The sequence below is a fragment of the Falco cherrug genome, chromosome 4 (assembly GCF_023634085.1).
Source record: "Falco cherrug isolate bFalChe1 chromosome 4, bFalChe1.pri, whole genome shotgun sequence".
Classification (NCBI taxonomy): Eukaryota; Metazoa; Chordata; class Aves; order Falconiformes; family Falconidae; genus Falco; species Falco cherrug.
In genome coordinates this window covers 57,978,419-57,991,485 of record NC_073700.1, presented here as the reverse complement: position 1 = coordinate 57,991,485, position 13,067 = coordinate 57,978,419, and the positions used below count along the sequence as shown (strand labels likewise).

The 13,067-nt window shown below is 43.4% G+C and overlaps 1 protein-coding gene across 6 annotated transcripts in view; it reads left to right on the top strand.

The window, feature by feature from the left end:
- The window catches only part of PRKAG2 (protein kinase AMP-activated non-catalytic subunit gamma 2), a 223,847-nt gene that overhangs the window by 97,595 nt on the left and 113,185 nt on the right, over positions 1–13,067 (top strand). For 2 of the 6 annotated variants that reach the window (XM_055708915.1, XM_055708914.1), the window contains exon 1: positions 10,366–10,486. The exons of the other annotated variants lie outside the window; for them this stretch is intronic. In XM_055708915.1, the coding sequence (XP_055564890.1) occupies positions 10,381–10,486 (106 nt within the window). In that variant the 5' untranslated portion in view covers positions 10,366–10,380. Of the gene's footprint in view, positions 1–10,365; positions 10,487–13,067 lie in introns of those variants that run through there. 6 annotated transcript variants of the gene reach the window in all.

Below are 13,067 nucleotides of genomic sequence, written 5' to 3'. Positions count from 1 at the left end.
AGGATTGATGCTCTCCACCCTGTGCTTGTGTTACCCTACTCTGAGCAGTTCCTGAAAGCAGGGGGATTTTGCTGTTTGTCTTTGAACACATAGGTTTGTAATGGATATAGGCAGCAAATAAACAGGAAGGAAAGTCAGAAACCTGTGATCACCATAAATACCTACTTCATCTGCTGTAGGTCTTTGTTTTCTCTAAGATTTTTAATTATCGTTCTGGTTAGCAGGGGTAGAAAAGGGATTGGTCTAAGCATGAGACTCTTGCAGTACAGAAACACACAGCATCTGAAGATGGTTTTTCATCTGAAGCTCTCACAGAGATGATGTGACTTATCCCTGGTCATGCAGTTACCCAGTAGCAGAGCTGAGAATAAAACCAAAGTCTATTAACACCGTACTCAGCCCCACTTCAGTGTTCCTTCCTCCCCCTCTCTGCCTTATCAGTATTTTACTATGCTAGAAACAGCCTACCTGCTTTACAGGAATATGTAGCTTGGGGCAATAATTTCTGTTTGTGTCTATTAGCACAGAGGTTTTAATATTTTTTGCTCCAGTGACAATCTTGTAAATAAGATGTTGGTCAGACTTGCCAGGCCTTATTGCTAGCTGCCAAGGTGATGACGGAGTATTCCCCCCCCCCTGCAAATACGTATTATGTAATAATAATAAAAGCGCTCAGTCTGTAACACTGGTAGGTTTTTACAGGCTGTTTTAGGCAACCTTGACTCTGAGAGCCAAATCACACCAGGCTGCATTATGGAAAGACCATAGGACTGTGTTAGAAACATGCCCCTCAAAACAGAGGGACTAAGGATGCAGGATGCTTTTGGGACAGACCAAGAAATTCAGGAGTCGGGCTTTGTGCTTCTGGATATATTCAGAGCTCTGTAACCATAACACTGAGTTTCTGCTTTGATTCTTAATGTGGAATTTAAACTGATGAATGATGTTAGAGCTACTTGGTAGAGTGCTTTCTACTTTGAGCACTGAAGCCACCGCAGGATGCTGACCTTAGACAAGATTTGGGAATCTGATGGCACTGTACAAGTTCTGGTCATCTGTGGTGCTAGTTTAGATAATTTTCAAATGACTCTACAAGGTACAAATAGTAATGTGATTGGCCCAATGCATTGCTAAGCTAAGGCAACACCAAAAGAGATTCGTGGTTCCAGAAGTCTCTCCTCAATTTAAGGTTTGGTACATTTTGAGGAAGTGAGCAGGGAAAGATGCTGGCTGCAAATTGTCAGCCTGAGGACTGTGTTGAGGTGGGATGTGCCTGAGCACTGGTACCTGCCCTGTGATTCACAAGGGCATCCTAAAACATAAATAACGAAGGACAAAGGAAGTGGTGCACAAGGATTATTGTGGTGTTGCCTCTTCCCCACTCTGCGTCTGGCTGTTAGGCAGCCGTGCCCCGCCCCTCCCCCCCCCCCCCCCCAAGGTCACAGCTGACTGCCTTTTCAGTCTCTTCCTTTATCATTAGCTTTTGCCAGAAAATATTTTTCGTCCTGCCAGGTGTTGTGTGTGCAGACTGGGTTTTCCAGGAATATTCTCTTACTGCCTTGTAGCTCCCTGGTTTCCAGCTGTTTTGTCATTGTAAAGACTCAAAAAGCTTTCTCTAGTTCATGTCTGCACTGCTCCCAGCCAACCCACTGATATTTTTCACACAATCCTATATATAACAACTCTGAACTTCACAGTGCTTGGTGTTTTCACTTGCACAGTGAAAGAACAGGGAAATTTTTACCACCCAGGCTGTCCCACACTGTCCCTTAATTCACTCCCACCATAGGCTTGTGGCTCATGCAGTCTCACCAGCTTCCCAGCTGGCTGCCATGGATGTGCCAGATGCTTTTTTCCAAGTTACCCCTCTGCCAGTTATATGAATGTGTAGAATCATCAAGAAATGGGAAATATTAGGGTTTGGATTGGTTTTTAGCTCATGTAGACAGTAAAACAATGCCAGCTTTCCTTCACGTGTCCGCTGTCTTGGTCTTTGTCCCTTCTGTACCCTGACAGATTGCTAAGGTACCTCTGTTGCCATCTCAGTAAGCTGTAGGGTCTGTCTTTCTCACTGTGCTTTCATCTCTTAAAAAGTCAGTAAAGTTTCTTTTGCTAACAAAATGGCTATGTTTGATCTGGGTGCAGAAAATCTCTAAATAAAAACCCCAAACCCAACCAACCAAACAAAAAAAAACCAACCTGGAAAGAGAAACCAGAAAGATTTTGAATTATTTCTCTTCCAGACCTCATGTATGTGATAATGAATGTTTTCTCCTCTATACTCCCATCTGCTCTAGCAGATCTTCCATAATCTGGGCGACTAATTCTAGTCCTCTCTTTGGAGCTGGGACATGTGAGACAGCCACTTCACGCGCGCAGTGGTTTAATGCAGTGTGAACAATATGCCATGTTCTTGCGAAGGAAGCAGCAGAGCTGTTGAGTTCAACAGACTTCCATCTTGTTCTGTTCCTCCCTGGCCTCGTGCCAGCCTGCTGCACGGGGACTTCTGGAAAGTCACTTCTCCTTGTGCAAAGAAGCTAGAAACCGTGGTACTTAACCTCCCTTCTGCTGAAGATGAAAAGGTGCTATGTGAGATTTAGCTGGTGGTGGTTCCTGAGATGTTTATCTTGAGTTGCTAACAGAGCTGGTTTGCCAGTTGTTCAACTATTATGACATTAAATTATGCAATGTACTTGGGTTTATTCCTTGGCTTACATGATGCTTCAGAATCATTAGTTCATAGGAGAAGTAAGAGTAGAAAATGAAGATAGATCTCGGGCGGGGGGTGGGGGGAAGATTGTGTGGTTTTTTCTTTTTTAAATCCCTTGTATTGTTTCTTAACCACCAGCTGAAAGTCTACTGTATTTTCCAGGGATGGTTTGAACAGATAGACCAAGGGAGCTGGCTGCAATGCAGAGACACTGTGCAGAGCGTTGGATTTCAGTGCACTCTCTGTCCGCACATGGTGGATTCCTCCCTTTCTGTTATAATCCCTTTGCTGGAGTAATCCCACTTGTAATGACAATGCACTGTTGGGTGATCCTTTAGGAATTTCCCCTCTTGGCATTATGCCTATGTTTAGTTAATCGAATTGGGATCCAGTCCTGTTCGATGTCTTTAGTCATGCAAACATACTGTCGGTGGCTATATAGTAAGTAGTTAAAGCCCTTCCTGTGGATCCCCTGGGTAGTCATTGGGATTTTGTGAGCTTTGACTTGAGGTCAGTGAGCCGTTCAGCTCACCACTGGTCTGATGCTACAAGACCCTGCTTTCGCTGTCAACAAAACAGTGTTGGCAGTAGGTCATGGAAAATGTCCATTCTGCATAAACACCTGCATTACGTACCCCTGTAGGTAACCTCAACGCAAGTCTCAGGTCTCCTGCACCATCACAGCAGGAAGAGCAGGAGAGGCACACGTATGCAAACTCCTTTGTCCTTAAGGTTAGGAGTTAGTTCACGGGGAATGGTTCGTTCATCTGGAAGTTGCTGTGCTTTGCAGCTGAACCAAATGAGGTCCCTTGTGCATCGCTGAACAACAGAAGAGTTGTCAGTGAAGTTGCTGGAGCCAGGAATGAGAAAGGTTTCTCAAGCATCAGCTAAATATTTACCTTTTCAAGGTGTGGTTCCGTTTTCTCTTCAGCCAGTGCTTCTGTGTTGTCTCATGTCTAACAGGATGCTGCTGACCACTGTCTCTAATTCTGTGTATTATAGATATATATAGCACACAGGTCTTCATTATATCCACTGTGGCATAGGAATGGGTCCTTTGTGGGATGGCTGTCAACTCTAACATTGCACTATTGGCATTTTTTATTGTTAAGGTACACTTGAGATTATTTTCAACCAAAAATAGCAGAAGATAATAATAACAAGCCAGAAGAAGGGTATCTTTGTTGTCTTATTTTGTGCGTAAGCAAATTTCTTGGCTTTTGCTGACAGATTCGTCTGCTTACTGTGGGGAGCAGAGGGATACGGAACTTGAAACTACTTTGAAATATCATCACGCAACCTAGATTTTAGGATGAGAGTATTGCTTCCACTGTGCATGTTTGTCACTAAAGTTGTATTTTGTGGTAACTGTGGTAGTGTGAGTGTTAAAACTGCAGCAAACGTGTGTGAAGCCATGTTACTGCTAATGTTCCTACTAGTTTATGAATTGCAAATGTATGGGTGTGTAACAAAGGGTGCTCGCTGGGTTTGTATAAGGTTGGCTTCTGAGGACATCTGAGGGTTGGTGCAAACTGTTGCTAATTCAGTGAGTTTTCCTCTTCTCTCCAAATAAATCTCCTAAGGCAAAATCAGTAGAGGACTGTATTTCTTTGGAGTCGTGGTGCTCTGATTTTTAGTCTCCTGTATTTCAGGGTGTTCACTGTGGGATAGTAGCATGAATTTCACTCTTCAGGTATTGGCCATACCTCCTCTATCACTTTCTTGTAGTATTTTCTTGTTTTATTAATGTGCTGTCATTCACTTCACGACCCATTCAGTGCTGGTTGAAAGACTTTTTCTTTAATTTAAACTGAAGGGGATATTTTGTTCAGCCCTGCAATGCCCATTTTAACTTTAACATAATCTAATTTGTTCCAATCCTTCATAAGAAGGAGTGAGGAAGCAGGAAAAAAGGAAGAACAAGAAGAGGACAAAAAGAGGTTTGTGATGTTCCAGTGAATCCTGTCTCTTTGTCAAGGTCTTGTGGATGGATATGGTTGAAAGACTTCATAGAAGGAAGACGAAAGAGAAGCAAGAAGAGATGAAAAAAGCATAAGTGGAAAAATACTTCTAAGGAACTTTATTGCCTCTGCTATTTTTTTGTAAAAGTTACTGCTGAGATGTTTTCCTTTGGCTGAGAACTTATTAAATTTTAGGAGTGCATTGTCACACCAGACATCCTGTACTTGCTGGATCAAATACTGTTTTGCTGTTCTGAGCACAGCCAGATTGTGGCGTATATAAGAATGGCTCCATTTTTCACATTACAAACTGAAATTGCTGAAGAAGTGAGTGCTGGAAACATATGCACCACAGTTTATTAGTAGGATGTGGGGAAATGATAAAATTATCATTTGGATAAGATCACAGTCATCAGTCCCAGCTTATCGGTCTTTTGGGGTAGGTGCTCTGAGCCTGCAATAAAGTGTTTTTCTTACTAGAAATCACCAATATGCCAACACTACCGTTGCTGTTACTGCTATTCCTGCTGGTTCATATTATGAGCTCTGGAAAGGTAGGATAGAAAAACATCACAAAGACGCCAGGATGTAATTTATAAGTAATTTACCAAGAGTTCTGGGGAATCTAGTGTGCACCTTTGGGACTGCTAAAAAGTAAAATTAAACTTTCAAATTTTTCAAAACCAAATTAGTGCCAGCCTGACAGCTTCAGAGATCGAAATCTTTCTTAATGCACAGTGAAAGCAGCATGAAGTAGTATTAAAAAGGGGGATAAAGACAAAAACTCATTACAGTGAAACACTTGGTTATGATTATGGGAAGTAATTGAGCCCAGCTTGGAGTCATAAACTTGCAATTCTTTTATGGGGTGTGAGCTAGACTTGGACCAGATGGAGAAAGTGGTAGTTTGTATTTCTCTTTGAAAATGCAGGCTGCATGCTCTGTTCTACCAGCCTGCACATAGTGTTCGGGCAAAACAGGCTTTTTGTTATTGTGCATTGCATCACTTGTAGTGTTGAGCAGGTTTTTTTTAGAGCAAAGATCTCTTTTACATATTTATTTGCGTGTTATTTTGAAATATTTTCCAAGTTTTCTATTTATATGAAATACGGTTGCAGTTAAAATCAGTCTAGTGTTTTGAGGCTTGTAAGCATGTCCCAGCACCACTGACAATGATAGAAAATGTTTAGTTTTGCCAACATCAGTCTGTAGAATTTAAAAATGAAAATTAGAAAAAAAACAATTTAGGAAAATTTTTAAGGACAAGGCAGAGAAACATGATCCATTTAGAAATGCAAACGTGATTCATGCTTTACTTTTCTAAGTGTGCAACTGAACTTTATTTGTTTGAGCAATGACAGAAACAGAGGGAATTTTGCGCAAGGAAATTCTCAGCAATGAGGAAAGGGAAATACTTGGTTTTGCTGATTTGCAGTCAGAAGCCAGTTGAAGTGTTAATTGTCACTAAGGGGATACATATTCTTTTTAGCCTTTCTGTTTTGTGCTAAATAAGCTCTTAAATTTCAAGGAGGAAAGCACTGTTTTTTCCATTTTCACATGAGAATAAACCCTGGTAGGACTAACTGGTCCCTGTTGCCTGCCCCACACTTTGCTGCTGCATTTGTTTATCAGGTTAAAGCTCCTATTAAAAAAGCAAGTGAGGAGATGGTTAAAAATACCAACATCTGAAGTATTTTCACCACAGCACAGAATTTACACCTCTGTGAAATGGATGAATGAGTTTGCGTTTCAAAACTCTGATGTCTGGGTCAGACACCCCATGGTGGCTGCACTTGCTTGGTGTGATGACATTTTCCCTATTTCCTGTCTGTTGATCAAATCTGAACACTCAACCCCCAGTTCTACCTGGCAGAACAAATCTTCACATTGCATCCAGAAAAAGGAAGATTTTTGTTATGTTAAAGCCTGAAGAGCCGTGTTAAATCACTGCGGGGTGGGGGTGGGGGTGGGGGGGCTACAAAAGGTGCGTTGGTCCTGAGATGGAGAACTGAAAAGAAAGAAGCATTGAGAAGAGGCAGCCTGGCCACAGGGTTGGATTGGAGATGACTTCTGCCATGAGACTTCTCTCCTTATGTGGCCCTGTGAATTAGTGAAAAATAGAGCAGAAGGATGTTTTTCTTTTCTACTTCGTATGCTGCAGCCTTCCTTTGTAAAAAAGCAACCAGGTGGTTTAAGGGGATGGAGGGCTGGCATGAGCAGGAGAGGGCACTGCTGGGTGGCTTGGGCACACAGGCAGCTGGTGGGCTAAAGGCAAGAATTAGTAAGGGAGATTTCCAGGAGATGTGGGTCATCTTTTAGCTCTACAGACTTTTTCAGGCTCTTTTTTTGGACTTGATCCTAGATCATCAACGTAAAACTGTCAGAGAAACAGATGAGTTGGGACAAGAGAGTGGTGAGGCTGGAGGCTGGTTGGTGAGTTGTCAGTGTAGAGGCTGCTGTGAGGCTCTGGTCTGGCCGGCTTAGCAGATACAGCAGGACTAGGGAGACATTTCAGACACATAAATGAGTGTTTGTTTGCCTCTTCCACCCAAAATAGTTTTATTAAGTGGCCCAATGCTTTGTACCTCTCAGAGTGAGCATGCATGTGGTTTTTGGAAGGGATCGGTGTTGTCCTCATGCAGCTCAAGAAACATAATATGCTATAACTAATTTGGAAGACTTTAAAGTAGCTTGACAAGAGTCCATTTCGTGGTTGTTTGAAAGGGATTTGTGTTTTCAGTCTCCAGAACATAGATGGCCCCAAAGGAGCTCTTTTGAAGCCCAGCTTTTTATTATTAGTTTTATAAGATCCTTCCACTGGAATCATTAAGACGATGTAGTATCTGGTGTAAATGTGCTAGTATGTGTTAGACCGTTAGCTGTGGGAGACAAAATTATCATACTCAAAGCACTTAGTGCTTTTTTTAACAAATTGCTGTGAAAGTCAGTTGTTAAAGAGCGTTGTTTCGTTTTCTGGTAGCTCTGTGCAGAAACATTACGGTCTTGCTGATTTCCTTAATAAGGGGAAATGAGCCCTCCTGGTGCAATGGCCCTGCTAGAAAAGGTCATCAGCAACTATTTATCCTTGGCCTCTATCAAAAAGAGGGTTGTTCCCATGCTGAAGCAATACCAATTCTTATCTCATTAAAAAAGGATTAAAATTTTTTGGTTTCTGAAGACATTAAGTCATTCTCAGCAGTCCTTTGGCCACTGAAGAATGAGGAATGCTTTTCTAAGGAGGGGAAACTTGAAGTTCAGATTGCATTGGTGCTGTAGGCAGTGCTCCTTGTGTCTTCGGCCAAGTAAAGACTGGAAAGGGAACTGGATAACTGTCTTCAAATATGTCAAGGGCTGCTCCGGAGCAGAAGGGAGCAATCTGTTCTCTGTGCACATGGTGAATAAGACAAGAAACAGTAGGCTTAAACTGCAGCAAGGAAGATCCAGTTTTGCTGTTGGGGACCTGGTTTTCAAATGGAAAGGACTGCGGAGGTCACCACTGTCATGGAAGCAGGTTGAGAGCTGGCCCATGAAGTGTGCATATGGGGAGAGCCAGAGCTCGCCTCACTACAGCTACAGTCTCAGTCATGGTGGCATCAGCATGGCAGAACGAAGGGAAGGGACGGTCAAGATGAAGCTTGCAGAGGTAAATGTGGTCATACGAGGCCATCTGGGCCGTGAAGAGTCTGACACTTCCTAGAGCTACCTTAAAATAAATATTTAAGTAACACTGACGCCTTCCCCTGCCAATCCTTCGACACTTCGCGTTGCTCCAGCTGCCTCTCCTCTGTGCTGGGTGAACAGTCAGCCTCAAGGGAGGGGCTGGAGAAAGGGTTTTCTGAAAGCGCTTTACTGACAGGCTGTTTTATGCAAAAAATTGTTATTTGGTGAAGAGCACTGGCCTCTTCACTTGCAGAGCTGAAACAGAGCCACAAAGGTGGGGGGGTAAAAGAAAGTAGGAGGGCAAGTCAGAGGGGAAAGGCTGGGAACAGCCTTAAATTAATTATTGTGGTTCCTCACTTGGATATCAAGGTAATTAAGTGTCTTGTTAGTACGTTCGTTATGTTGTTTGCTATGTGGATGAACAAAGGTACCCTCTGTACCGTCTTCTTCCACATTCTCCAGAGGATAAACTGAGTGAAGTCCCTGGTAGCTGAGGATGGCAGAGGAACCTGATGTCATCTCTGCTCCTTCTTTTGGAGCCCCTGAAGTCCTGGGACATCCTTGCACTGATGCTTTGGAGACAGCCATCATTCTGAAAGACCTGAGCTTGTAAAGAATCTGTCTTGATAAAGGTCTTTTCTGCAGTATTCATGGCTGTCTTTTCTTTTCCTTTCTAATGATATTAAGTCCTAGGAGAAATCATGGGCACAAAGAAAAAGGCATGCTTCTTTGCAGAGGAAAAAGGTGATATGACCTTTAATCCATCTTAGGAATTAAAAAGATAAGTCTCACATTACTTATATAGGGTTTGATTTTTGAAAGATCTGAGCCTCGAGTTCCAGTGATGTCCAGAGGAAAAGCTGGTGCTCTGTGACTTTAAAAAAAAAGCTTTTGATTTAAGAGAACATTTACTGTAATCTTAGGAAGGTTGGCTACAATAGTTTGACCATGCCTTGGTTCATGCTTGCAACCCTTTCCAGCTGTTCAAGATCTAGCCCACGCTGATGAACCCTTTCCTAAAATAAACAGCTCTAAATGGACAGACTCAGAGCTTAACATAATACACCCCAGCCGGCTGGGATGAGCAACAGCCCTGTGAATGTTTGTCTCATTGAAAAGACCACGAGGTGGATTTCAGTTGTGTTACAAACAGCTGTCCTGGGTGCATTTTGCTTTGCAGACAGCAAAATTGAATGGAGCGATCCATGCAGAGTGTATAGATATGCGTAGCACAGGGAGGGCATGTCGCTAGAGAAAGTCCAGCCCATCATTCTGGCTACAGTTTCCAGAAAGTATCAGCCTTCTTTTTATGAATTGGCAGAAGCTCATTCCCGTTAATTCATTAGTCATTAGTTGCAGAGGGCCGGGTGCTTCGGAGCTCATCGACGGGCAGCTGGACTATGCTGTCGCTGCGAAGACCCAGCACACATGAATCAAAATAGTTGGGTGATGTCATGTCACGGTGCGAGTGTGCCCGGGACGCTCACTGCCAGGAATTGTCTGTCCAGGGGTGGTTTCCTTTTACAGCCTTTTTAAAGAGTCATCATGCTGAGCTGCACATGACAATTCCCTTCAAGAGGGCTTGTGGCTCCTTTGCATAGTTAGTATTTTTTAAACGCGGGAGCTTATCAGGCGGTTCCTGACCTTTTCCGCATGAGCTGACCCGCTGGGAAACATTGCTTCAGCCTCCAAGGCTTCTGACGGCTGACGGACAAGAGCTCTGAGGCTGCAAGCTGGGCAGACTTTGAACTTCTCCCTGTGTCCACAGATATTTGCAGGCGAGTTACTGTACACTGGAATTAAGACTGGAAGCGCCTGGCGTGCGAGGTTTGGCAGCCTGCTGAAGAGCGGCTTTCCACGAAGACCACAATCAAGCACCTCGGAGCTGAACCTCCCACGAGCTGGACTGTTTTTGCAGCCTCACGGTCTTTCTGGAGCTTTATTTTCTCGCACCTGGGCATTTGGTGTAAGCGACACCTCGCCTTGCTCCTCGTGCTGCTTTTTTTCTTCGGTCCTGGGCATGATCGACAGCTGCTGCCACGCGAGTGCATGTTGCAGCTCATGAAGCGTTTCGGTAGTTTTAGAGGGAGCAAGAAGAGAAAGGAGCAGTACAAAAGCTCGGAGAGACGCCAGTCCGATCCTCGTTGCCTGTTTGGTAGGGACCCTCTGCGTTATCCATCTGAAAAGGAGGGATATTGGTCTTTGGGAGAGGGCAGCGAGTGGGGGATAGTGAATAATTGAGAACAATTTTGTGCTTCTCGATTTCATTGAGTGAATTGTGCAGTTGTTGAGTGGAGGTTATTTCTATATTGGTTTGCACCGGAGATGAACACCTGAGCTGACACCTCTAACCACATCAGATGTAACCTTTAGGAAGAGTGATGGTACAGGGAGCGTTACAGTAAACACTATGAAATACATTCAGAAGGGGCTATAGAATAATGTTACTTTAATTGAAGATTAGTAACGAAATGCGAAGTTAGGGCTAACATTGTATATTGAAAGATGAATTTTAAGTAGAAAAAAAAATGCGTATCAGTCTAACAAGTAATGCATTTAAAAACCTGTCTTTCTGATGCTGCAGTTATCCATATAACTGTTTGAGTTGCAATTAAGGACCATTCTTGTTTAACGACAAGATTTTCCTGGTCACTGAATGTTAACTCTAGTACAGGTGCCGAGCTGTGCCTGTTGGAGAGTATCTGTGTGTCATATAGGGATCAGCTGGGCAGGAGGCAAGGGGTTTTCCAACAGGATTGGGCTGTTTTTCTTAATAAAAGTGGAGAAATAAAATGTTTAATGCATTTCCTATATGGACTAAAGGTAGCTGGTTTACAGCTCTGTGGTTCCCTGAAGGCTGTGAGTGCTGCTGAGAGATTCTGTCCTGTGACTAAGAGGTTTAAAACTGATGTTATACTGAATCAGCTGCATAAGGAATGGTTTAGAGAAGCTGATTTGTACAAAGGGTAAGCAAGGCTCTGTTTTACTCTCTATCAGTCTGGAGTCACTGTATTAAACCCAGCAGAATGATGAAGATATGAGTAGTATTGGACCATATGGATGATACAGAGAGGTACATACAGATTTAGTGATGAGGAGTTGCAGTTGGTGGATGGGTGGCTGCCCAGAAAGCTTGTTTTTCTATTACTTCATGTTTTGCAATTTATTCAGTGGTCAGTTGTGTTGTTTTTCAGGTGTCCTTCTTGCAAATGCTTCTCCTTTTGTTCCTGTTTTGTACAGTTAAGTGTTTTTAAATCCAAGGTACTATGCCTTATTCTGCATTCCCTTAAACGCATCTGAGGGTTTCTGTTGGAGTGGTAGTAAGGTCAAGGTGATGTGAATAAGAGATGACCCAGGTCTTTGGAGTTCCAGTGTCAGCAAGATGCGCAAAGACAGGTAACAGAGTTTATGCAAGAAGGGGGGGAAATTTAGATTACAGATTGAGCAGATGTAAAATTTATTCCCAGATTTCTAACTAAACCCCCTAAATTCTCACCTGGGCAGAAACACATGTGTGATTTGTTGGCTGAGTAGTTAAATGGCACTTTGAGCCATTAATTTACCCTTTTTTTGTGGTTCCATCAATGAGACCAGGATAGCCAGTATCTGCAAAAGGATTCACTGCTGGATGCACCAATCATAGTGTTGCAAGTCCACTTCCTCGAAATCTAACTCAAAACCCCATCCTTATCTTCCTCTGCAGAGAAAATAAGTTGTCCTGCACCAAGAGTACTGGGTATATGAACTGTAACATTTGTGACAGAGTTATAAAAGAAAGTTGAAATTGTAGTGCTAGAAATGCCAAAAACTGTGCTCCTCCTTATCCTCATTCCCATTAATCCAGCTCTGTGGCCCAGCCCAGTGGTACACAGACAGCATTAGTCAGAGTTCTCTGCTCAGTAGCTACTCTACAGACTTTGCAGATGCCATTCATGTAAGAGCGTGACCAGGTCAGCTCTTTCTGTCATGAACAGAGAGCTTCCAAGTTGCAAGAGTGGGGAAAAAGCAAATGAGATGTGTCAGGGTTACTGCGTTCCTTGGATGCTCTGCCACGGGGATTGCCTCTGCCATCCCAGCAGAGTCTGGATTCCTTTCAGGAAGCAGGTTAACACACTTGCAAATGCTTTTTTTCCCCCCACCAAATGGCCTTAAGTATTTGCAGGGAAATGTCAAACCAAAAGCTTTGCATTGTTTTCTAGATCGAGTCTGTATCTTGTAGCTGTTCGGCCTTGACAAACCCTTTCTGAGGAGCTCTCAGAGGAACCACTGGCACTCAGCAGGTTTTGTAATCGGTATTAGTGGCATGCAGGAGTGCTGGGAGCAACCAGACTTAGTGGCTCATCAGGTTCAGTCACACACTGGTATATGCCATTTAGTTGCCATCTACCACCAGGGATGAGAAATGAATGACAGCAATCCAGCCTGGGCTTTCCCACCCTGCTCCCCCAGGGTGGCTGTGCTACCGCTACAGCCTCCCCGTTGCTGAACGAGCTTGGATTGTATTCAGAAAAAGAGTGGAAAAGGGAAGAAGAGGAAAAAAATACCCTGATGCCCCAAAAAGGGTTGCTCTGTCACCTGGGCTATTCGAATCTGGAATTTCTGGGTTTTCTTTGTTATCTCTGTGAGTGCTTTAAGGAAAGAGTCCTCCCGTCATCGTAAATAGGATTGGGCCAGTGCAGCTACCCATCTTCCCAGGGGTAGATACTATCAGGCAGCTGCAACTAGAGTTACCAAGT